This window comes from Seriola aureovittata, chromosome 20, assembly GCF_021018895.1.
Source record: "Seriola aureovittata isolate HTS-2021-v1 ecotype China chromosome 20, ASM2101889v1, whole genome shotgun sequence".
Taxonomy (NCBI): Eukaryota; Metazoa; Chordata; class Actinopteri; order Carangiformes; family Carangidae; genus Seriola; species Seriola aureovittata.
The window spans coordinates 12,954,389-12,981,086 of record NC_079383.1 but is presented as its reverse complement, the minus strand read 5'-3'; the positions used below and the strand labels follow the sequence as shown (position 1 = coordinate 12,981,086).

The 26,698-nt window shown below is 40.9% G+C and overlaps 1 protein-coding gene across 2 annotated transcripts in view; it reads right to left on the bottom strand.

The window, feature by feature from the left end:
* ncoa2 (nuclear receptor coactivator 2) overlaps nucleotides 1-26,698 on the bottom strand; it is a 56,494-nt gene that overhangs the window by 24,535 nt on the left and 5,261 nt on the right. For both annotated transcript variants that reach the window (XM_056364259.1, XM_056364260.1), the window contains exons 2-5: nucleotides 18,191-18,276; nucleotides 7,838-7,945; nucleotides 6,454-6,626; nucleotides 2,834-2,937 (exon numbers count right to left, since the gene is read on the bottom strand). In XM_056364259.1, the coding sequence (XP_056220234.1) occupies nucleotides 2,834-2,937; nucleotides 6,454-6,626; nucleotides 7,838-7,926 (366 nt within the window). In that variant the 5' untranslated portion in view covers nucleotides 7,927-7,945; nucleotides 18,191-18,276. The remainder of the gene's footprint in view (nucleotides 1-2,833; nucleotides 2,938-6,453; nucleotides 6,627-7,837; nucleotides 7,946-18,190; nucleotides 18,277-26,698) is intronic.

The following is a 26,698-nucleotide window of genomic DNA, read 5'->3' as shown; positions in this document are numbered from 1 at the left end:
GATGCAGAGGACGCTGTAAGCTCTGCAGAGTTTTATTCATATGTATGTCTGCGGTCAACAGTAGCAAATTGAAAAAAAAAAAAAAAAAAAAAAAAAAAAAGTAGGCCAAAATATTCAATCTGCACATCTGCATAGTGTCTAAAAAGAGGTGATTAGTACTCTGCGTGCCGGGCACATCCATCACCCCTGCAGATGCTCAACATCAGTGTGGCTGATAAAAAGCAGGATAAAAGCTTATGCCTGCAGAGCTTGGAGGATGTGAAGGAGGAGGAGCACTTAATTGAAAGAATACAGCCCCAGGTCAGCCATTACACACAAGATGGTGTCAATTAGGCCATCAAATCACCCAGAGCCTTTAAAAAGGAATTCTGCCGGTTGTAAAGCTGTAAAAGCTGGTGTCAAGATAAGAGACAAGAGACTCCTGCCAAGGTGTGTGCTCCTCACCTCTGCTTAAATAATCATTACCTACGCACACACACACCGTTTAACCTCAGTTTACATTACCTATTATGTATTCATAACAAATAACATACTCAGTTTTTTAATGCATAAACTGTCTAGGAACAAAATCTCTTTTATGTGTAGCATGTATAACAAACCTGGAATCAACCGGCAGGCTACATTTTGGGGTGAAGCAAACTCAAACATCGCAGGTTACACATGATCTAATGGAGATAGATGTTTTCCCTTGCCTGCATCAACGCAGCATGAGCTAAAAAAAAAAAAAAAAAAAAAAAAGACTCGGGGAAATCTCACCTATCGATACATAAAGCGAAATGGTTCCAAAATGCAACATGGTTGTGTAAGTCCACTCTGTGTGAAGAAAGGCCATGTACTGGACAAGTAGGGCAAACAGAAACAGAGCAAACACTCTCTAGTGCCAACTCTTGCCTTCTTCCAGACACTCTTGCATAATGCTGTTAGACAGTACCTTAATTTACAATGCCCTGATTAAATAAACACTGTAGAGATGACCAAAGCCCTTACAAATGAATATACTCTAAATAAATGTACCCTGAGCCACCACACTCTGTGTACCTGTTCCATTTTGCAACGAGCCTATTGTCTTGATATATGACTCTGTATTGCTTTTCCTCCCAGTACAATATACAGCGGGTAGTGAATTGTTATAGTGAAGGGAGTAGGGGTCTCCTTTCCTCTCCGTTATTTATGACTTGATTCTGGTGCTTTGCGAACAGGATCTCTCTCCACATACATTCTTGCTAAACATAATATATTTTCAGCATGGCAAGGCATTACTGTCTTACTAAAAAACAATGCAAACTGGTCTCTTGCAGCGCCCGGTATAGAAGCTCAAAACCTTTTTGGTTCTGACCTAAATGTGTGTAAAGCACACACATTCTCAACAAAAGAAGGAAGGCTAAATAAAAACGGGGACTGAAAGAAAAAACATGTTTATATATTTGTATACACATCTATACTTCCCCCTGCGTCGTAGTGTGAGAGAAGTTCAAAGACGGTCATTGTCACGGACTTGTGACCAACGGTAGCTTGGGACAAAATTCTTCGTGACTGTTCCTACGTCTACTAACCAACCTATAGGAATGCAGCATGAAATGACGCACTGATCCACATGTTGCTTAGCGCCACTGTTTTGCACTATCATGGTGCAGATGGACAAAGTTTTATTCTTACGTATTGAGTTGCGTCGTAGCCTGCAATTCAGTAGGTGTAATCATCATACAGTCTATATATATACACCTCAAACTTGATGTTGTACCCGAGTTTATTAGATCCGTGTCACACAGTGAGGCAAATATCTTATTAGATTGCCAAAATCTCTGTAGGTGCCTTTTGATATTGAAAAGGGTATAATCTAGGAATCAGTGCCAAAGCTCTGACACTGTAGCTTTAAACATTCAAAACATACTCAGCCCTCTAATGATTTCGTCATACCACACAACAGCAACCATACGGGGCAGTCTAACAGGAATGCCAACTATTTGTCACAACAAGTCATGTGACGGAACAAGACTTGCTCCCAGAGGTTTAAAACAACAACACACTGATATGTTTTCACGGCCTCCTTCGTCCTTCTGTGCTCGCATGAGCGTGGGCAGCGGACAGCCTTGGAGGAGGGTCATGGGGCGCGTGGGTGCATTTCCTGCCGACAGCCATTCTCCTAAGAGCATCCTGTAATGAGCCCGCGCTGGCGGACGGGGACATGGCCAGAGCAGAGCGGTGTGAATGGCCGATCGCTGTGTTTTGGGGCTGCTGACAGATGGGAAAGCATGCAGGCTGCGCTGGGCTATATTTAGCCGCGAGTTAGCATGTCGATTCAGTGACGCTGGACCAGGAGAGCTATAAATATTCCATGACAGGACAGATCTAGAGGCGAATATAGAGAAGATGGGGAGGGAGGGAGAGAAAGAGAGAACTGAACAAGTAAGAGAGAGAAAGGGAGGGAGGAAGTGAGTGAGAGGACAGGCTCAATGGACTGATTCATTCGCCAGGCTGTTGCTTTCTTCCCATTATACGTAAGCACTTCAGTGGCCCTCCGTGGGACAACGAGGCCATTGCTCCGCTTGGTGATTTACAGCCAATCCGGGGCAGATACAAGATGCTGGCAGCTTTTACTCCACACAGCTACACTCACACACAACCACTACTGGCCCATTTGTGATTGTTCTCTGTGGATAGCACTGTTCATTATATAGCAATCATGATTTAAAGAGCAGTGTATATCCTATGTGAGTGTTAGTATGAGTATTCAGATGGGGTACTTCAGTTTGAGTGTTCAGTGTGTGGTGTTTCATAATATTTTCCCCCAGATATGACACTATGAATAAGCAAGAGAAGGCCCTCTACTCACCTCCAGCATCATTGGTCCCAAGGCATCTTTGTCAATCACACTTTGGCCTGTTGATGAGACATCGGCCTTCTGTACCTCCTCCTCATTTGCTGCTGCAGCTTTTTCTGTTGATGGGAAAACCAGTGGCCGAGGTTTAGCAAAGCAAACAAGCAAAACAAATGCATTCAACTGATTCTAGACAACATGGACCATAACTTAATAAGGAAGGCATTCTGTTATTGTGAGAAACAAAAATGCATCACCAAAACATGGAAATCATGCTTTCTTCAATGCTTTCCCTCTGTGATTGACCCACATACTTTAAAGCGGTCACTTGTTTACAAGACTTTTAACAAATATTTTTTCTGGTTACAAAGCAAACACATTTTGTGCCTTTGTCAAAACAAGTTGCCATAGCTCAAACCCAAGCACAGAGCAGCAAGTGGAGTGAAAGGTTATTGTAAATGAGTGTGTCAGGGCACGCAGCTGCCACGCTGGTGGCAGCCACTGGATGGATTGCATTGTCATGTACAAAAAAAAGGCTATTATGGAAACACAGTGACAGTGTGTAAACAACTCTTGTTCCAAATAGAGTAGCAAGTTGTTACTATGTGGTCCAGCAGCAACAGAAGACCTTAAAACATGTAAAAGAAAAACCTCTCTTATTCTAATTAATTATAATGAAAATGATTATTGTTATAAATTAAAATAGTAATTTTGTGCTGTTCCTATAGAACCACCTTTTAACTTTGGAAAGTAGTTCAACAAGGCTTCCCTTTAGCCAGGGGTTGTCTTCCTTTTCATATGTACTACCTCTCTCAAATAACTTTGCTGCAGTGGGTCCTTGTGACCTACTATGCCTATTGGATTTCCAAGTATGGATACAGGGGGACTTGCTGCATATATAGATACTTATGGTCTGTAGTATCACCAGACTTGACCTGTGCAAAAAAATTATAATAATAATTTGACAAGTACCTACTGATATTTAAAAATGATAAATGTAGCACCTTTGACTCCACAGCCTAATAAGCTTTAACAAATCTTTCAATGTAAGGGTTCTGGGATTGGTTTAGTAAGAGGCGAAAACTGAAAGTATCCTGTAAACTCCTGTACCTGCACTATGGTGCTGTGCATTTGTCCATGTGAGTGATTGGGTTAATAACCATGCAGAGATGCCTTATGTTCAGAGTGTAGGCTGCCCTACTTTTGGAGATGATGATGAGAGGCGGAATATGAGTGGGCTGTTGGGGGTGACATGTTTAACTGTCACACCACGCCAAGAAGATGGCTGACTATACAGTGAGAAAATGTTGTAGTGGAAAGCAAAGAAAAATCACATCCCTCCTGGATTTTATTGGATGTAGATGTGTGAAATCTGACACAGATGCAGGTTTGCCCCTGCTCTGTGGGCTCGTGCAACAGCACACAGACCCACATTCATCTCTTTCAGCATTAATGATGTGTGCATCAGCAGGACCTCTCCAGGCCCAGCGGGGACCAGTATACCAGCACAGCTGCCCTGGGTACAGACCCATCACTCAATGTCAGTGCGGCCCTCACTGGCTTTCTGCCCGTCTGCAGAACTGTGCCACAGACAGAGGGAGGAATTGATCACTTATATCTGGTAATAAATGTATGAATGACCACATAATCTGTAACTGATAAGATATTTGCCATTAAGTCATCTCTATCTTTTTTTATTTTTTTTTTATTTTACATGTATTGCATTTTTACATTTTTCACATATGTATGATGAATACAAATTGTGTATCAAACAATGTACTGGCTGCAGCTCAGCAGCTACTATGTATCCCAGCCTCCAGCCAATGAGAGCTGGGCTTTTACTATGTTGGCAAGAGTGAGAACAAGAGTGTAAAGGAAGCTGTAAAAATCGTGGCTATGCCATTATTTTATAGGCTCTATAAAGATATCATTACTCAACATACTGTCTGTTAACATGCAACAAAATGGCAACAGAGAAAAAGCCAAGTATATGCTAAGTGCACAACTCCACTGTGATTTCAATTATGGAAAATGTATGCGGTAACAAGAGGAACAAACAGGGATAAATTAAGAGCTGTCAGTAGGAGGCAACATTTTCAAAGGCCATCGTCGTTCCATTGCACCTCTCTGCAGAGCTGTGACACCAATCAGTAAGAGTTACATTAAGTCACAATAGTGTAGTTTAATATAATCAGTATTGTCACCATAAACTGAGAATATCTTTTATGCAGTAAGGATGATGTCAAGGTGGAAATAATCCTAGGCCTATAGAAAAAGCGATGCACTACAAACAATCCTATACACTTTGGAACGTAACACTTAACAGATGACAGATGAGGTGCAATGACGAGAGCAAATGGAGGTGGTAAAATGATGCACTTTGAGCATGAAAACATCAAAAAAGAGTTTTCAGTGCATCCCTGGTTCAACAATAAGTACAACAAGAAAAAGAATGACTGGTCGCTGAAATTGCTGCCCCTCTGAACTGTCCAAGATGAGGTGCAGCAGCTTTCAGTGTTAAGTATAAAAATGTGTCTCTAGTTGGCCATCGAGAACAAAAGCAGAGGGGAGAGGAGTGTAAGCCCTTCCCTCGGTGGTAGCTGTACAAACACAATTATGCCTTCAGAGGCAGGCAGGAGACGTCAATCTAGCCCAGCGTAGAGAAAAAAAAAAAAAAAAAAAAAAAGAGAGAGAATGAGAGGAGGAAGGGTCAGAGGGAGGGAGGGGAGTGCGGACAGCAGAGTGGGGGAGGGACCGACAGACGGTAGCCAGAGTTTGTGTGTGATTTTTTGCATCACATTGCTCATCATTACATAACGCCTGGCTCTGTGAGTCATAAAACAAGATGACATCATCAGCTGGTCTGAATCATGTATACCTTGAGTGGGCCACTTTTTGTCCACCAGTCATACAGTTGCTTTTCATATATGCACAGTCAAAGCTTATTCATAATTTAGTATTTGCCTTGAGGTTTACCTTGGTGCTATGTTTGGGCCTGTAAGCAGGAAAAAAAAAACAAAAAACTGGGATTTCATTGATCTTGGTCTGATAAATCCAACAGGAAAAAAGTTAAAAGACACACCTCAAGTAATTGCTAAAGACTACAAAAAAGGAGAAGCTGGTAAGTAAAACTGAGCGCACTGATCCATTTGCCTGATGTTCTGGCTCAGAATGGAAGTGGGAAAGACCAGCAGCCAAACAAAAAACTGCTCGGGTCCATGCAAATTATATGATGAAGTGATGGAGAGAACATTAAATCAATTGTGCTGGCCTTTAATAACAACATCAATTAATGTGTGTGGAGCAGATCCCAAACCATAATATTTATGCCATCACATCTGAGGTTTCTGCCAACATAGTGCCACCTGTGGCACCCGTGGTTGTATCAGAGCTTTAAAACCACAAGACCATCCTGAGTATATTCATGATGTTGTAGAACCTTATACACAGCATAAATGGTTACAAAACAAACCACGGTTGAATCCATCTTCAGATATTCACTGAGCTTGTTACATAAATAAGCTGCATGTCATAAAAAACTGAAGGGAAAGCCAGTAGATGAACAGATATTGAGAATTAAATTATTCAGAAAAAAACAGCCAGCAGAAAGGTAACTCTAGGTTGCCACTTGTTACCTTGCTCCTTTATTTGTCTGATTTGTTTCACAGTTTCCTTCAGGATTGCACATTTGTCAGGCTTGACATTGAAGTTGTCGATGTCGTTGAAGTTGGCAAAGATCAGCTCGGCGAGCTCCTCGATGTATTTGTTCTCATGCTCGCGGTTGCGCTTCTCGTTGCTCCGCTTGGGACTACAAGGACAAAGAACAGCAGGGTAAGAAGATGCAATCGTTAAGATGGTAACAGCAGGGGAGATAAAGATGTATGGTATAAAGGGTTCAAGTGTGTGTAAACATATGCAATTCTACTACAATAAGGGAATGAATAGGCAGTCAAAAAGCACCCGAGAGCAACCCAGAGCAGGGAAGCAAAGAAAATCCATCTACAAAACTACACCAGGATTGAGTGTACACACACACACACACACATCTCTGGACACGACTGAAGAGCCCTCTCTTTTTCATAGCTGCCAGATGACAGTGCGTAACATCTACTGCAAACCTTGGCATAGAGGAAAGAAGAGGAATAAGGCTAGGGTCAATTATGCTCCATATGGCTTGAAATATATCCCTAGGCCTCTTCATTGTGCCAACATGGAGTGCTCTATTGATAAGGAAAACCTACATTCTTGGCTGCTTTTCTGCAGATGAATTATGCAGATTTATTGTACATCAGTGCTCCGGGGTTAGCTGCCACAACAGCACACTGCCATTGTTTCCAACTACTGGGCTGCTACTGTACATACAATAGAGGGTGGAGCTTTATCTTACAATCTTGCAGTTGGTAAGAAGTGGTGCAGGAGATTTTGAACCAGACATTTTGGCAAAGCAGTGGCCAAGGTTACTGACATTACTTGAGATGGAGTAGAAATATCAAGACTACTTTCCATAAGAAGATTTTTATTTTTTTTGGGGGGGGGGGGGGGGGGGGGGGGTTGTTGTCCCTATTTAAGTGGCTAAGTGTAACTAGAATTACCGCCTCACAGTCAAGACCGTTGCAGGAAATATGGTCACAATCTCGCCTTCCTGACTTACAGCTTTGAATAATGGCCAGCAGTATTTTTGCAGAACATTATGATGTCACAGTGAAGTTGACCTTTGACAGTTTGGATATAAAATGTCACCACTTCATTATTTTACCCTATTAGACATTTGTGTTAAATTGTGTCATAATTAGTGTATGATTTTGAGAGTTATAGTCACAGTGACCTTGACCTTTGACCACCAAAATCAAATCTATTTATCCTCGAGTCCAAATGAATGTTTGTGCCAAATTTGAGGAAATTCCCTGAAGGCGTTACTGAGATATCGTGTTCACAAGAATGGGGCAGATGGACAGACAACCTGAAAACATAATGCATCTGGCTCTGGCTGACGCCGGCACATTGGCATAAAGATCTTACCTGGGTCCTAGAAGTTCGGCAGGACATTCTTTGCGTTTTCGTGACTCTGCCCTGGCAGGGTCAGATGAGTTTTCACCGACTCCACTCATCCTCAATGCATATCAGCGTCTGGAAAACAAAGGCACAGAGGCAAAGACAGTTTTACATATGACACAACGCATGTAACATCTGGTGGATTGACAAACTTCAACAGCAAAATTATGTGAAAACCACACGTACAGGTATGTGAGCATGCCAACCTGGACATCTGCATACAGCGCGCACACACACACACACACACACACACACACACACACACACACACACACACACACACACACACACACACACACACACACACACACACACACACAATTCTGTGCTGGGGGCACAGGTTGATCCACTCAACCTGGAGGAATGAGTGAAAATGGAGCGGAGAAAGAGATTCAATCATTTCTCTCTGATGGTGCAGGTCTCCCCAGAGACACTGAAATGAGAGCACGGCACTTTGCCCACAGCACCAGACTGCGCGCTCAGCCATGTACCAAGAAAAACCCATTCGTTACACGAAACCAAGCAAAGCCAGCTCACAGTAGGCTAGAGTGGCTTTACAATCACAACATGTGTCCGTGTTTACTGAGTGCCTCTGAGAATGCTTTACCTGTATCAGCTTGCAAGACTCACTCCACAAACCTTACATGCAGGACTGATATCTTGTCTGCTCTTTTAGAAGTCAAGCTACTGAGAGTACGATCTTAGTAAGTAAGAATTTATGTTGTGACTGTTTTTCTGCTATCCAAAGTGACAAGCTGGCTGGGGGCTTTTTCTGTTGCTAACATCCTACATGCTACTATCTTGGGCTTCTCTGCAGCTCAAGTTAAAATGCCATTAGGTTACGATATGAATTTGTATTGCGTTCTTCATCTAAACAGCTTGGAGTAATTCGTGACAAGTCGAGAGCCTTTGGAGACTTGGGCAAGATTGCCCCGCCGCAGATGTTGAGCATTCGCCACACCAACATATATTTTATTCTACTCCTCCTCCTCTTACCCAGCGAGTCAGCACGGGCTGAACTTCATGCCACTAAATGAAAGACAATCAATTATTGATCAAAGTAATATCTTATTAATTACCACCATCATCTGCACCAGATCTGATGGCGGCTAATGGGCATGGATTTCAGGAGGATTTGGGCTGCGTAGAAGGATCTGAACACTTGTCTTCTTCCAAAACATGTGGCATTTAAATGTATATGCATAAAAATAATTTCTTCTTGGTTCATGCAAGATATGCTTTGATTATGGAAGCAGGGAAGAGAGGGAGATTATCAGAAATGAAGAAGAGACCCAAAGAAAGAAATTAATGTCTCTCTATCACAGTGCACAAGGCTGGGGCATGCTGTGTTGTGATACACTCTCAGCCACTCTAACCATGGAAACGGCTATGACACACACCGCTCACTGCTCAGCCATTACATAAGGCAGAACAGAGTACAGCACAGTACAATGTAGAGCAGAGTGGAAGAGCATAGCTTAGCAGAAGCAGGCTAAACTAAAAAGGGAGCTAGTGACCATGCAAACTTGAGTCTGGCTCCCTCCTGGCCTGGAGTGACCTACTTTAAGCTAATGGTAGGGTCTGTGCTCAAATGGATGAAGTCAAAGCCGTGGTGACTGGTCGGAGAGGCAGAGGAGACTCTGAAGGGTAAAACACATTTCTACCGTTTTGTTGACGAATGACCTGAGCACCATTGTTGGCCTGTACGGTATATGGACAGATAATGATACACAAATATAATCAGGCATGTGTCCTTGCATTATGCTCTTTTGAATGCCATCAGGGTGCCTTTATGCTGTGGCACTGTCCACTGGAATTATAACAGCCTCTATAGCAGAGGTTGTGTGCTTTTATTAATGACAACAGAAACAGGCCATTAAACTCTCATAGCTAAGTGGCACTCTCTGTCCCTATTGGCTGTGCCTGGGCTTTCCAGCACAAGTTACCATGGGGATTCTAGACCTGATTGGTTGTGCCTGTCCCGCTGGGCCGGATATGATTGGTTGCCTTCATCTCCTTGACATGGCAGTAATGATGGGTCATTGTACGTTGAGACAAATAAGGGAGACTGGAAGTACCAGGCACGTTTCAATGACACCAACACAGACAGGCAGGCAGCCCGGCCAACAGGCTGGCAGGCCGTTTTTGTTGCTGGGGGGGTCCGATCTTCACATGGGCAGACTAGCAAGGGATTTCTAATCCTGCAGAATGCCCTGAATCCATGGGAAGCTGTAAACAGCTGGACACTGGTGTCAGCACTTCCTGTATGGAGCTGTGTCACTGAGTTAATTATCAACATCAGCCACTAGGAGAGTGTCCCTCTTTGAACAACAGTAAGTCTTGAAGCAAGTGAATGGTGGCATGTTGCATCAGTGTTGTTGTGTTTAGGACATAAACTTAAGTCTCCTTTCTCACCCACGTGCTCTTTAACACATTTATTTTTCCTACTTTTCTCCTCAAAGAAAGAACATCCTTTGTTGTTCTAAATAAATATAATAATGTAAAGGAACATGTCCTATGAAACTGCACATCTGGTGTGACAGAAGATTTTGTCTAATGCACAAATGTTGTATTAACAATGAAAACAATCTGTACATCGCATTAGCTGTCTGTTACACGTTCAAACACAACACACACAGACTCAAAGACGTTGAGGCAGTGATGTTAAGGATGACGATGATGATGATAATGGAGCCGTACATCGATAACACAGAAAAATAGGCCTCTGAGTTTAGTCCATGATGATGCCTGCCAATCTACTTTAAGTATGACACGTGCATGTAATGATCCGCTCACACTTCAGTCACTAAACAAAGAAAAAGAAAAGCATAACAACTAGAGATGTCACAAGAACCGACAGTTCAGTATCAAGTTGCTGCCAAAATTCTGAAAATGTGATGGTACTTGTTTTTCTACAGTACCATAGGTACCAAAGGTGTCGTAGGTCCTGGAGATGTGATTCTTCCAGGACTGATTAGGGCAGTATAATAATTCTACAGGTGTTTTGGTCTGACATCAAATTTGAATAAGAACAAGAAATAATTAACATGCTGAAGGGCAGCAGAAAGTGCAGCTGCAGCAACAGGTCAACGGCGACTTGAAACACAACAAGACTGGTATTATTATCATACATATACAATGATTTTTTGTATTTGATGCAGATCATCAGGGACAAGTTATAGATGACCAAAGGCCAGTATGCAAACAGAGGAAAACTTCAGACTTATCTAAGCATCTGTACACAGAATTCAGGGTGAGTGAGTTTCAGTTATTAATGTTTGTGAATTGCGACAGCTAACGTTAGCTTGTTTAGGCTAACATGGCGACTGTTGTAGGCTACTGTCATTACAGTTCAGTGTGTCGACTGTCCATTCAGCTTGCCCCGCGTGTGTTAGCACAATGTGTGCGCAGCAGTCTCTGTTTTCTGGTTTTTGCTGTGGCATCAAGAATTGTGGAATTTCACTGGCATTGGTATCAGCTACAAAATTTCTGGTATAGTGACATCCCTAATAACACAACTGAGAAGCTGTGAAGACAACAGAACACAGCTCAGAGTTGTTGTGTCCTAAAAACAAATTAAAGGAAATTGCTTTCAAGCAAGCAGGGAGATTCTCAACTGCTTTTCAATATTTAGGACTCCTAAGGAAAAAAAGTTTGCTCTAATTAAATAAGGTAAAACATTTCTAGCCTAATGTCCCATTTAATTGAATTTAATTTACTGCAATCTAAACAGCAATGTAAAGGAAGGAGTGTTAAGGGGGAAAAACACAAAATAACTGAAAAACATTTTAAAGGGAATAAATTATAGTTTATTGCAACATTAAACTCAAGACTAAGCTAGCAGCAGCTTTAGCTTGCACGTAGAAAATGTGATTACCTCAAAGCCAAGTTAAAAGCTGTCGTAACATGACTGAGCAGACAGTGGATTCATGCATGCATAACAGACTATCATCCATTGGTACACCTGTTCTGTGTGCGGATATCATTGACTCAGAGCAATACAGGATAAGTGGGGGTGGGGTGAATGACCTCATTATGTACAAGACTGACTGGCATGTACTGGAAGGCATCTACCAAATTTACAGTTCATCAAGCTGTCAGCTCACTTAGTTCATTAGTTTTGTAAGCTGAGACATATAGCCCATCAGTTACTGCGAGCTACCTTATGTTAGTCATAGATGGCGTGAAATCAGTGTAAGGTTAATTGGGGATGGTTAAGATTCACTCAAAGATGAATGAAACCGATGCAGCTTTCAAACAGATGTTCTTCAGAAATCGTAGCCAGGGGACTGATGGGTAGGACCTCAGCTGGTCATACCATATTTCCACTGTGGTGAGAAACAGTCAAGGGGAAAAAGTGGCACCTGGTTTTACTTAAACTTCCCCCTCTATGAACATAGACAATGCATACCTGTTGGAGAATATCAAAAGGAAGAGAAAAGATGACACCACCCTACTGACAAACATTAGTCCAACAGGCTTTTGAGGGAAAGGCCAACTATAAATTGATGCCATATAGAAAAAAGGGAAGCATTTCACACTTAGACTATGAACTTCTATTTACAGCTAGTTTGGCCAACTGCTTGCTGTTGTTGGCAAAGCACTGGCATGCTGACGGTCACTAGGAAAGAATAAACTCAAGATCTGACTGGAAATGGTTCTGGGGTCATGAGGTTTATAGGAGCACATACTCTTCCATGTTGCCGCTTTGCATTTACTATGAAGTTGTGATGAACTTCGGTTTCCACTTACACAAGCGTTGTAAACACCTCGACGCAGACTCTACCCCCTTCACGTCTCTCTCACACACAGCAAACATAATTGTATATTTGTGTGCTGACAGGTCAGCTCTGCCAGTGTGAACTCAACACTTCTCACTTCATTACAGGTTTTCATCTTCATCATGGTCTATCTGTGTGTCTGACTCACAAGGCTAAATGAAGGGTTATGTTACTAAACCACAGTAACAGCCACAACACTGCCTCAGCAACACAACTTTGAAGATGTTCCAACATTCAAACTTGTTTATGAAACCGATGCAACGCAGTGAGATTTTAATATCAGAACTACATCTTATGCTAAGATATGAAATAATATTTTACTGTATATAACAACACAGAAAATGAAGTAACAAAGCGGTAATTTGACCAAACAAGAAATAAGACAACACACAGATGAACACACAAGTAAAAGTTTTAAAAATCAATTGACTTTGAAAGCGCTGGGTGCTCTTGAGGGAGGTGATCATAGGTGTGTGTCATTGCTTATATCTTAGGTGTCACAAGAGCAGACTCTCTAGGACTGAGCTGGAGCCAACCAGTCTGGCCAGGGAGGAATGCAGAGACAACAAGGGGCTGCTGCTGCCCGGAGTGCTGGAGACGACAACATTTCCTCCTGTCAAACTCAGCTGGTACAACCTGTACACAACATGGTGTATCACACTACAATAAACACCTCAAAAGCTCAACAAATTAAACCTTTAACTGCACCTGTGAGGCTGTCCGAATGACATGATGACATGATACACCTAACAGAGGACACACAGTGCCAGGCAGAGGTGATGCTACACCGCACAGACTTGACATGGTGCTGTAGGATGCATGCCGGCTCAAAACCAGTCAGGATGGCACTGTGTTGCTAGTGTCCAAATATCACAATTTCATGTTCAATGGAAGGACTCCAGGTTCTATTTTGGTCTGCAGATGTGCAGCTCCACAAAATGATGTGTCGCAACATCATCTCCTGTTTGTCAGATTTCCAACTATTGTGACAGAGATGTAAAAACTGATATCTTTCCAGAATTGTGATAGTAAGAGGAAAACAGTTGCAACAGTCTTAAACAAGGAGTATAATCACAGATGCCAGTGAATTGGCCAAATTATTTTTCACTTCAGTTACAAGAACTGAAAAGGAAATATATTGATATTTTGGGCTGTCTGGCAATTCTTACTGGGTAACAAATAGATACAAAGCAAAGTGGTGATGATAAAAGTCTCTTATTTGTGATAATGATTAAACTATATCATTTATTGACTTTCAGCAAATGAATTCTGTAAAGAAATGATCATATATCAATTTAACACTATAAAAATCTCTGTGGTCGAAATTTCAAGCAGGTTGTAAATCAAAATCAGCTATAGGTCGTTGCTAGTGGTGGTGTTCTACTCAACAGCATTATACTGAAATATATTCATTCAGCCATTGCAAATGAAGTGGGCAAAACATTATAAACATCTCTTAATATAACGCAGTCAGGTTCAACAACACTGCAAACTACAACCTCAGCAATAAACAGTTCATTAAATTAATACCCCCAGACAGTGTAAATCAAAACTGAACATTATCATCTTTCTAAAAGTAGAATTAATGGCTGAGATGTTGTATTGGATTGCATTACATTTTGCATGTGTACCTAATTAAGTAGCCACTGAGTGAATACTGGAGCTGGAAAATACCTTTATATATAATACCTTTATAAAATACAATAATGGGATGATGATTTTAACTGCATCAACCAAAATAGAAGACGGAAATGTTTCCTCCACATTAGATGCCCGTTAAGCATAACTGTAATGTCTTTCTCAAAAAACAAAACAAACACGTTGACACCCCTTCTAACAATCACATGTAAGTACTACTACTAGACAGTTTTCTTAAACTAAATCCATCTGCCATAACCACAGAGAGCGAGCCGAGCTGCAGGCACATCACCAGATGAAGGGGGGGGGGGCTTTAAAAAACACAGAATCACCTATTCCAGTCATAGTATAATGGAGGGAAAAAACGGATGTTGGGAGAAAAAAAATCAGTGTCTGATTGCCAGGGGGAGAGGGCATGTGCCAGTGTGCCATTCCTGTAATCATGTGGGTTAGAAGGGCTTTGATTATAGAGACACACCCAGTGCTTCTGGTGCTCAGAGAGTGCTGGGCATGACTGTGCATTAAACTGCATCAAAAGCTATTGGGGAAGTGTTTGAAGTCTCCTGCACTATAATAATGAGGGCCCTTCTGGAAAGTGCAAAACCACTGTGGGGCTCTGAACAATGTCTCGCTGGTGTGTAATCTGTCCTCACATGGCTTCTTGGCACAACAGGCCCCGAGAGAGAAATGGTGAACAAGAGCGCACCAATAAAGACTGCTTCTGGAGGGCTGCAACATGGGCCATTTATTTCCCTCCAAACTGAAGAGGAAATCATGGCAGGGGAGGGTTCCAGAGGACTCAGGTCTTCTCATTTTACATCTCAATATTTGCAAGGGTGAGAAAAAATGCTGCGAGAGCCAAAACACACAGAAACGTGTTGGAACCATGTCAGATGGTATTAAAGACAAACATGTATTTAAAAACAATATCGATTTCAACAGAACGCAACTTGGGTGGGGGTCTGCAGTGAACTTTCGCCCCGCTGACAGCTGCTGTTACCTTGAACCAGATGTTGTGATATTAGGTTTGGGTCAAGGGAGAGGCATAGGGAAATGGAAGGAGAAATGTGATGATGGATTGAAGGAGATTAAGAGCAGCTGAAACCTTGAATCTTGGGTGAATTTAACGAGACCTGAGTGATGGGCACGTCACTCTGAACATACAGAGGAATCAGATCAATGACTGAGAGCGAGCTTGGGAGAAAATGAGAGATCAGAGTGTAGAGATAGGAGAGGAAGATGGTGAAACAAAGGGAACAAAAACAGGTCATGAGCCTTTTTCACAGAAAGGTTCACTGAGTATATGAGGTGTATTCAGTAGATTCTGAGTGTCATTTTTCATAGACTCCAATCTGTAACTACAGTACCATATAATAACATTATTCAAGGGCATAGGTTAACTATCAGTTTTCTCCTCAAGCTCCATTTCCTTCACTCGCCCTCTTGTGCGCACTGTCCAGTTTTCAGAGTCAGCTCAATGACATTACCCCTCCCACCCCCACACCAGTTATCTGGGTTACTTGGTAAGAAAAGCAAAGCAATTTTTTTCAAATGACGTGTCAAAAAAAACCTGACACAAACGCACATAAACACACTGAGAGGTATGCACCTTGCCATCTACCAAGTCCCACTCAAGAGCTTGTCCACTCTTGAATCACTGCAAGGTAATGGCTCTAAAGTGCTGGAGTGCAACCAAGAGCCAGGCCACCCATTTACTGAAAGCTGATCACGCTCATGAATCTTTTACACAGGCAGCCACTTCAGGATGTCGCAGGATGGGAAGGGGAGGGTTTTCTGTATAATAAGCACAGAACACACTCCTGCATGGGGTCAGTTTTGCAAACCCACGCCCGCAAAGCTTGGTAACTGCCTAAATCAAATCTGGACCCGACCCTTAACGTTAAACAAACACACAGGCTACAAAGTCACTCACTTTAAACATCATATAGATGGTATTTAAGCAGGGCTTGCATGACGGCTGGTCAGAGGTTATCTTTTGTTTTGTGTGATGTACTGTCCAATTCAGATGTGTAAAGCACTCGCTCAGTCAGCTTCCACTTTCAGATGCAATGCACAATGACGTGACGAAAGATAACCAATTTTGCAATAATCATCTGTCCACATATTCCAAGTGAGTGCCCAGTTCAAGATGATGAACTGAGAGGTTGCAACAACAAAAAAATTATTAATTAAAATTATTATTTATTTCACATGCTGACCACCCGCATTTACCTGTGCCCATACCAGCAAATTAATCCATCACATATAATTTTTGTGGGTTACTGGTGTAGGACAGGATGCTGTGCTCTGGCTCTCAGAGAGAAACAGTGGAAGGAAAAGAGAGCTGGAATCAAGAGGGGGAAGAGAGACAACGATCAAAAGATGGTAAAATTGATTAACTGGTATAAATAAGCACCTCTCCACAACAATCCAGTCAACAGTTCATCTGTGGCTGTGAGCATTGCCATGGGGGAGACTCAGATGTCACTACGGGAATCAGATTATTATATAAGGTGAAATATAGCGACATCCTGAGCTGATCTCTCATGCTTATTTGTTTTAATTGATCAGGATTGCTATATATCTACATCTGTGATCCTCTTGTTTATTGTAAGCTATTGTGCAAACACCCTGTTAAACACTGGACACTATTCCTAATTCGCTGTGCCACCGTAGAGTGGTACAAACAATAACCTATCAGTTTCAATTTATGACACTGACATACTGACAGAGTGTAGCCGCTTTAAGCAAATAAATAAATTTGCATTTTTCAGTTGCACTATAAAGTGCTTCTGTTGGCATAAAATTGCATTTAAACCTCTGCATTCTGTTCATGACACTCACCTGTCAACAGATATTATACAAAACAGCGCAGGACACTAAAAGGAAGCTGAATTAGCTTTACCATTTTATTGCAGGTCATCTTTAAGCTATGTGTGCACTGCACCAGCTATATTACATAGGAAATATAAACACTGGATTGAGAGTCTGACTGCATACTATTAGATGACTCATACCAAGGGCAAGAAAACTACACATATTCTAATACAGAACTAACTGCAACCAAACTTATGTCACCCAATGCAAACCAGTATTCTGATGATAAATGTGCTGAAAATGGTGTTGTAAGAACTGCTGGCAATACAGTAATCCTAAAAGACACATTCTAGCCAGCACCATCTGAACTGTAACCTGTAAAGTAACACAGCCTTGCAGCAGGAATGATAGTTTTAAGAGTCGAGCTTTTTTCACACAAGATAGATGAATACTGCCGACCAAGGGGACTATTGGATGCAGCCCTCACTTTTACAAATCGGTTGGATTTGGACACTGCCAGGCACAAAGAAAAAAAAAAAATGTGGGACTGTGTGGAAAATAGGGGGGAGAGAATTCAGCAAGCCTCCATCTCACAGTGTTATCTTTACAAGTCAGGGAGATCCTGAAACTAAATCATGGTTAAAAACTGAATTCTGATCTATAAACAAAGTTTTAACTATGTGGCTCATCTCTTGGCAGTGGAAAAATGCCTCAAGGCTTTCATATCAAAACCATCATCAAAGGTCTTCCCTCATAACTAGACAAATCTTCTAAGAATCAGCTCAGAATACAAAGCATGTCCTGGGAGCACTTATCCAATTAAATAGCATAGATAGGGACACAAGCCATTGAAACAAATGTTGCAGGAGGGGACACGTGAGAATGTTTTCACTGACACTCATAAGGTCAAGTCTAATCCCTAAAAAAAGAAAAGAAAAAGAAAAAAAAGTTTTAGTTTTTTTTAAGTTTAGATGTTTGCATCATCTGTGCAATTGGTCATTTTGTGTTTGGACAGAGTATCCAGTTGCCACACTGCACAGCAAAGTTGCGTAAAAGGAGAGTTGGCTCTGGCTATGCTTCTCACCTTGGTTTCAGTCCAGAGAGTCCCTCAGGCCATTGCTGCAAGACGGTAATGCTAGGAAACCTTTAAGCATCATCCACTTCTCCCTGCTGGAAGAAATAACAGCAAAATTTGGATATGCAGTACATAGAATGAATCAGCACAACGGTAGAACAGTGTATTATGACGGAACACTCTAGCTGCAATATACTGTGCTATTGCTATGTTTAAGACTAATCTATTGATTATTTTTAACAATTTATTTATTTACATTATTTAAGTTCAAAAAGACAAAGCAATACAGAAAATCCTCACAACTGTTAAGCTGGAACTTGAGAATTTCAGACAATTTTGCATGAAAATCTACATGACTGACACAAATAATTAGTTATCAAAATAGTGGCTGATTAATTCTTAATTGTTTCACTCTAATTATGTATTTCAATTATTATAATCTTGATGCTTTTTGTTCTGCATTTTTGAATAGCTTTTATTTCCTGCTATGGTTTAACAATGCTTCGAAAGTACCACAATTTGCAAACAATAAACATCACAGAGTGATACCACCACCCACACTTAGACCTTCAACTCAGGACATGGACAGCTCCAATGAAAATCACATCAAAAAACCAAGAGAAAACCTTGAAAAGAACTACTCAGAGAGGGATACAAGGATGCTTAGGTCTATTGTGGTGTCCTGGTTGGGTAAAACCATCCAACCTCATGCTGTCAATATTTGATTATTCACACAAATAACTAAATTACAGTAAGCTCCCACAGTGAAAACTGCACAAGATCTGCATAGAAAAACTATACTACAGCATGCATATTACAAGTCATACTGCAAGCTCTCACAGCCAAACCCCACTGAGCAATATTTACTGACTCATCAGTTTCAGTACACAGCTGAAAAGGGCTAATTAGAAAGAAAACGGGTATTTCAACACAAAATGCTGTGTAATGCCTTTGTACTAGGATTGTTTGTGTTGTCAGTCAACAGAATGCAAAGCCCAAGTGCATACACCAAAATGTCAAACCCTTTCTCAACAACTTTAGTAACTTTATTAAGTTAACTGTTAATGTGCTTCAAACTCACAAGTCATCTTTATCTAGTGCTAACTGGTTGCATTAAGTTAGCATGGAGCTGCAAGTTAAGCGTCTACGTCTAGAGTCCTTTCATTTCCTGGGGGACCTCAAGGCCTATTACATTGTGGAACACAGTGTGCCTTTTTAATCACGGCACACAATTAATTAGACAGGAGAAAAGTTTCAATTTTAAATCATATTCCCATTTGGATAATTAGAAAATGCAACTTTTAACTAAAAAAAAAAAAGGACTTTGTCAGGCTATTTGGCCATGCTGAAAAAAGCTCTAAATGAAATGTTTTCTGTGGAAGAACTTGTCTTGTAGTACATGTAGCCTGATGCAGGGAGAGCCAGCCAGCCCCTCTTGGCCTGGGTGATTTCTCCCAAATACCTGCCAAGTGAGCCAGCTGAGGAATGCACTCACGTGATGTCATGTGCTGACATAACTGAGAGTAAACCGATTCCCCTCTTGAACCCTGCGCAAGTCCATAGCTGGAAGCCATGTCGAAAGGTGATATTCAGTATTCTGAACTGCTACACACCACACACAAACAAGCTGAAATCTGTGATGAGTCAGGGTTTAAAATAGAAGGAGACTAAATGCACAGTTTAAATATAATAATAATATAATACATCGTAATACTATCAAGAGCTTGATAGTTTTGAATGACACAGTCAATCTGATGTTTTTAATGTAATTTCATAAGTCCGTATTTCTCAACTCCACCTTCCTCTTTTCCTTTTCCCTTTCCTGCATGGCTCTTAGTTCTCATCCTCTGGAGGAATTTCCTCTGGGCTTTAATGCTGTCACATGCTCAGTCTCAGTCCAGCCCTTGATCTGTGGACTGAGTGACAGAATAAGGCAGAGTGTGAAAACACTCTATTGAACTAGTTTAACTGTAATCATTTTTAAATGGCCAAACTGGATCAGAAAAACTCCTGAGTGATAGATTTCTTTTACAGTAAGATGAGTTTGTTCTTTGATCATAAACTTAAGTCAATTGCTTCAATGATCCACTTAATAATAGTGAATTTCTTCTCAGAAAATCAATGAGCAGCTACAGTAGGGAGAAATTACTCCGAGAGCAAAACAGAAAAAACACTGTTTTGTAAGCAATACTGCAGGGAGCATCTGTCATGCAGTTACATTACTTTAACTGACTGCTGGCATCCCAGGACCCTGGTGTATCTGCTGATGACATCAATTCCCTTTATATACTTTTACATGTGAGGTTTATGCCCCATGTGAGCCTGTATAGGCAATATTCGCTGTTTAAGACTAAACCAAACCACCTCACACATATTAGATCAGCTGAACCATGCCCATGCTTCCTGTGATATTAAGGGTGGGGACCCGCTGGTGACATTAGTGGAGTGATACAAGACCAGTGGCAAGTCACACCAGAAGTATGCATGCACAAATGCCTCCATGCAAGTGTGCAAAGCATCGAGACACACTGCAGCAGAAGCTCTCATAAGGAAAAGAGTGTGTTCCTTGGGGAGCTTTCTATCCTTGAAGGGCTATTCTACTTGGCACAATAGTGCTGACTGACACATGGTGTAACCTAAACAAAAACAAACTGCCCTGCCAAGCCTGACACTGATCTTCAGCAGCAACATTAATTGAGTTTCATGTTACCCTTGAGTACCTCCATGACACATTCGATGAAGCTACTTGTAAGTTAAAAATGAGGCTTGTTTCAAAAAATAAAAACACAATACAAATATGCAAAGTCACAAAGACAAATGAATCCAGAGTAATAGACACCACCACAGTAAAGCTCACACCTTCTCCAAAACCTGATACTGGATCATGGGAGTATCTAATTTGCCCAATACACTCTGAGTCCAACCATCTGTTGGTATTTATAGGGAGGTCAAAGATCATCAGGTTAAAAGTTCAAGCTCCCCTTGAACAGACTGCAGCCAATTAAACCATAACTGGTAATAGACAGTTTCATTACCTTACCACCTATCCATTTGGGACAAAACAAAGTGATATCAGTCAGTTCCAAGTGAAACAATAACATTTGTGAATGAAACTGAACAGAAAAAAACCCACTATAAACTGAGTGACCTAATGACTACAACAGATTTCACGTCCAAGTTCATACGGTTTTGAATCTGGTACACTGGTACAACAAGGAATTTCTGACACTGGCAGAGTGAGCATGGGCGGTGATCAGAAATGTTTTCTAAAGTCACACCTTGGGAGTAGTTGTAATCCTTTCTTTCTCTCGGAGTTGGCAAAGGGCTCCCTCTGGGTGAAAGGCTTTGTCACCCAGGCTGAGCTAACAATGCTAATGAGCTGGCTAACAAGGTTCAGATGGGACAATGCTTAGATAGTTCATGTGCTAGAAATTGACCATAATGGCCAGGTCACAGAGGGGCTAAACACCAATGGAGCCCCTACTGGGTGCTTTTTGAATGGTCCACTGATGGCCTTCAATTCAATAAGAATTAAGACTGATGCCTATCCTAATGAAAACACCTGGCCTTTTAGCTCTAGTCACAGTAAGCTTTGGTCAAGATCGCCTTCCTAACCAATAATCAATAGATTTTTTTTTGGTGGGGGGTACATTTGGGCGGTATGTGGTACATAATACGATTAGATTATTCAGCCAAACAAAGCTCTCCTCACATTTATATTCTGAAACAAAGGTGACAAAAGTATCCATGATTCACAACAAATTGAGCTTTTGACAGCTTAAAGGTTATGAAGTGTTATTTTATAAGGACACAGCTGGTTTAAACCTATGTACTTGCCATGGGACTTTCTCTAAGAATCTAAATCTTTACTGCCTCAGTTATGTGACGTCCCAGAACAAGGCACCTGATACTCATTTAAGTCAGTGGAGAAGTTCAATAACAAACATTACAGGAATGTGGTTGTACTAGGTTTCTGTGGGGAGCTTTTAAGGTTAACATATCTTAAAAGGACAACATATCTAGAAAGCACCGATGCTCAGGAAACCCTTAAAAGATATGAAGAATTAGACAGGATGTTGTATATGTGTTTTGCCTGAAACTGTCAGACGTTAAAAAAAAAAATGGTACAAGTTTGGCCTGTCATGCTTGAAATTCTCCTTAGCCATGACACCTTTTTTGAACAATGAAAGTGAAAGTATCATTACTGCTTGAGGGTTGCATTTGTTTTACAAACAAAATGAGGTACTGAACTCTGTGCACACGAAATATTGACACTTAGAGGGTTTATTTGATACATGTCAAACAAGTTATAACAAATTAAATAATGACTGTCATAAACATAATGCTCTTACTTGTGTTAATATTAGCATAAATATAGTATATAGGGTATTCATCTACATTAACAATAGCATATATTCCAGGCAAACAAAAAGTGAACTGGAATAGACTTCTATGTCTTACTCAAATATGACTAAAGCACAACAATCAAAAAAAGAATTTGTTTCAATTTGAATGTCTTGTAAAGAGGTTCAGGAAGAGAGAGGCTACTGAAGATTTAAACTATTTTGACTGATAATCCTTGAGTCTTGGTAAGATCAGCATATACACAGATCCTCACATAAAACAGTGGCATTTATTACACTTTGGAACCATGCCAGCAGATTTCATTGAGCATCTCTGATGCAGATAACCCTGCATAACCCTGTGCCAGGTGCCCTTAAATCTGTTGCTCCAGCAGCAACTGCAAGCTACTTCAGCTGAGACCTCGGGGATGGTAAACACAAATGTGTAAGAACCATAATGAAACTGATAAGATGCGTCGTAAAGGGTGAGTCATAATGACAAGAGAAAGCAAATGTGTGTATGTCTGCAACTGCCATGTAAATGCAGAGTTGCAGTGTGTGAAAGGGTGTGGGCAGAAAGAACAATTTGTATGCACAGCTGATTGTATCATGCTTTTGAGACAATCTGGAGCTCATCTTGTAACTGGTCTACATGTCAACTGCATATCTATTGTGTGTGTCCACCATCTTTTATTGCCTCTCACAGTTTGTAAGGAATTAGTTCCCATGGAGGCCTGAGGCTATACAGTGGAAGCAGACTTCCAGGAGGATAAGGAGGTGCCATGTTAGCAAAGAGGGGAGGGGAAGAGGAGATCAGCTGACACAACTATGTCACTTTATCAGCCACAGACTGAGACAATGTGACAGGCCAACACTCAGTCTCACAGCAAATGCACACACAAAGGTCTGACAAATCTGCAAGACACTACTAAACAAAAGTGGTTAAATTCAGATTTAAATTAGGCAGAGTAAAGTAGATAGGACAGATAGAGGTTCTTAGCGTTTTCCTGCTCCACTGAACCAAAGTGTGAGCAGGGTAATAATCTGTGGAGCACGTTTAGGGGGATGACTTTAAACCCCAGCATTACCTGATTAAGAGCGCTGCTGCTCTGACAGTGGAACATGTAATTGGACCAGACAGAGCAAAGAAAAAAGTGAAGCAGCCTTCTCGCCCTCTCGCTCTCTGTCATTCTCTCCATTTACACAGTCCCCTGCTGAAACACTCGGTGACAGCCAGGTCAGGTAGACCCCACAACTAAGGCTATTTAACCTCTATTTAGCAAAGCAGGTCACTGACAGAGTCAATAATGGGAGCTACAATAGTGTTTTTTTTTCAGGTTGAGTTTACTGGGAAATAAATGTTTATATCACCACGTTTGAATCGAATCTGGCTCTGGTCTAAAAAGCTGTATAAAACAAGATAAATGTTTGTCACGTCCTTCCCTTGCACAGCAATACATCAAAGTATGTATTGTTTCATGTCCATACTTGGATTAGAATTACCAACAAAGGATTAATCTACAAATAACAAACAATGTGAAGGATTATTTCGCACTAACAAGTGAACTCCACTATTTACACCCTAATCAGCCATCTAGCACTGATAAAACCCTGCCAGGTCAAACAGGACTCTGGTCTTCATTTCAGGCACAGGTGGAGTCCATCTGGCTGTGTATCCTGCTTCCCATTAATATTTAAGTGTCAGATAAATTCCAAAAATGCTGGTGATTCATTAAAGGTTAAGGATGGTCATGTGATGATGAGGAGATGAAGAACAGGGTGACATCTTCTGATATGTTTTAATTCTTCATCTGCTGCCTTCAAATCTATTTAGGGTCAAAGATCTCCCGCCCAGCAATGTGTGTTTCAAACTGAGATATTGTCAGTCAGCTCCTGTAGCAGGAGCATCAGCGTAACATCATGGCTCTGCCTCTCCTCTGTAATTCCCTCTCCAATGAACACGTTTGTTTTGTGTTCCACTGCCAGATGAGATGGGAATCGGTTTTGTTTTGACGGCCCAGATCTTCAGGTGCCAAAACCACAAATCTCTGGAGTAAAGGAGTGAATAGAAGCACTTTAACATGCAAACAAAAACATGCCCACTCACATAGTCCACGAGGGACAAATATATGTAATTTTGCAGTTTGGGGAAAATGTAATTAAATCATGTAGCATTTCAGTGCTTGCGAATATGAAGTTACCTTAATAATTTGAGTGGATATTAATAGCATAAACATACAAATACCAAAATTAAAGGATTTTTAAAGTCACCTCTGGAAAAGTTCAGGAACTTAAGCCCCAGTATTGTATTTTTCACTCTGTTATTACAGACAAAACAGCCTTTAGCTAACTAACATGGCGTGGGGGATGTACCCACAGCATCTTGATTTAGAAAACATATGTAGTGCATAGTCAATGCTAATTGTATTCAGGAAGAGTGGAGAGAGAGAGAGTGCTTTCATTCCTCTTTACCCCACATTAAAAAGGACATGACCTGATTTATTTTATCTAATTACTATCAACAAATCCCATGAAAAGCAAACCCCAACAATAAGTTATAAAAAGGAACCTGAAGAAATTAAAGTGCAATATTCTCTTCTTAAAATCAACACAGCACGTGCAGTTATTTTCTCTCAGCTTGCCAACCTTGAAGATGAATAAGCACTGAGCCTTCATGTTTGCATTATCTGAGCAACTTGAACATAAAATCTCTAAATATAAAACCTAAATTCTGTACAAGTGAATGAAGTCCTGGCAATCTAACTGTATCTCACAGATCAATAAAGGAAAATTCTTGATGGGTGCATTATGCATTTTTTTTTTTACATATTTTACTTTGGCCCTGGTATGTTCAACGAGTATGTTAGTACATGTTTAATAATGTTTTGATGTTTTCTGTTCTCACTTAGATTCTGCCTGGTCACCACCAATCAATAACCCATCTAACGTGAACCTCTAATCACCACCTCTATTCCTCATTCAGAAAATGTTTCATTTTCATAGTTATTAATAGAAAGTCGTTTATCATTTATTATCAGATAATTTGCTGATTATATCTCACATTAAGAAAATTAATCAGTAGACTCTGGTCTATGTCACTGTACATTGAGAACCTTTAGAACCAATTGGTAAAGTAAATTGTATGATATTACACTGGCACAAGAAACGCATTTATGATTCTTGAATTATCTGGATTATATAGACTATTGCTAAATTACTTGTTAATTAAAAATAACCTGTTAGATACTCCTGCATGTCAATCAGGTAATGAAGAGCTCATTTACATGCACACCATGTTCACCTATTCACATTGCTCGTTTCGTTCACCATTTATGGTTCATAGTGGGAGTTAACGGGCCGTGATACGAGGCTTGTGAACCTGTACAACATTTTATGTTCTCTGTGATTAATAAAAGGAAAACAAGTACTTCAGCTGATGGGTTTGTACTTAATTTAGTCTTAATATTAACCTACTGTATACCTCACTGTACAGTACTGATGGAAAACACAGGTCAGCTAAGGAGATTCCCTCCCCATGCTGAAAACAGTAGAGATAAAACAAGCAAAACTATATTATAGGTCACTGAAGGAACACTGCTGAGTCAGCAGAGAGCAAGAGAGAGAGAAGAGAAAAAGAGATAGAGAGGGAAAGAGAAATCACGCTGATCAGAATTTGACCCTCACAATGTGTACAGAAATGAAAAGCCTGAAACTGAATCCCCACATTCCTCTGGCTTTATGACAAGCGAGTGAGAAATGCTGCTGCTCTGCACGTCATTCCATACTACCTTAGCACAGCCTGTGATGGTGGTGAACGACTGCTCTTCAGCTCCACTCCACCACAAGACTGTATACTAGATTTTCTCAGGACTGATTCACACTGCATATTTTTGGACCACCCACCCAACTCCAGCAGGCAGCTTGCTCAATCCAAGTTTTCTCTCCCTCCCTTGGTGCCAAGGATTCCACCCTGGGCAGTGGGAAAGGTGCCAACCACATGCTAGCACCCTCGCTAGCACCCGATGCCACAAACACATTGTGGCAGAGGGAAGGGCAATTCACCCACTCACACAAATTAAGACTTCATAACACGCTCCCCAACCTTTATCTACAACTGCATCCTGTCCTGTCTTGCTTTGTGTTATTACACCTTTGATGACAGAAAGAGCAAAGG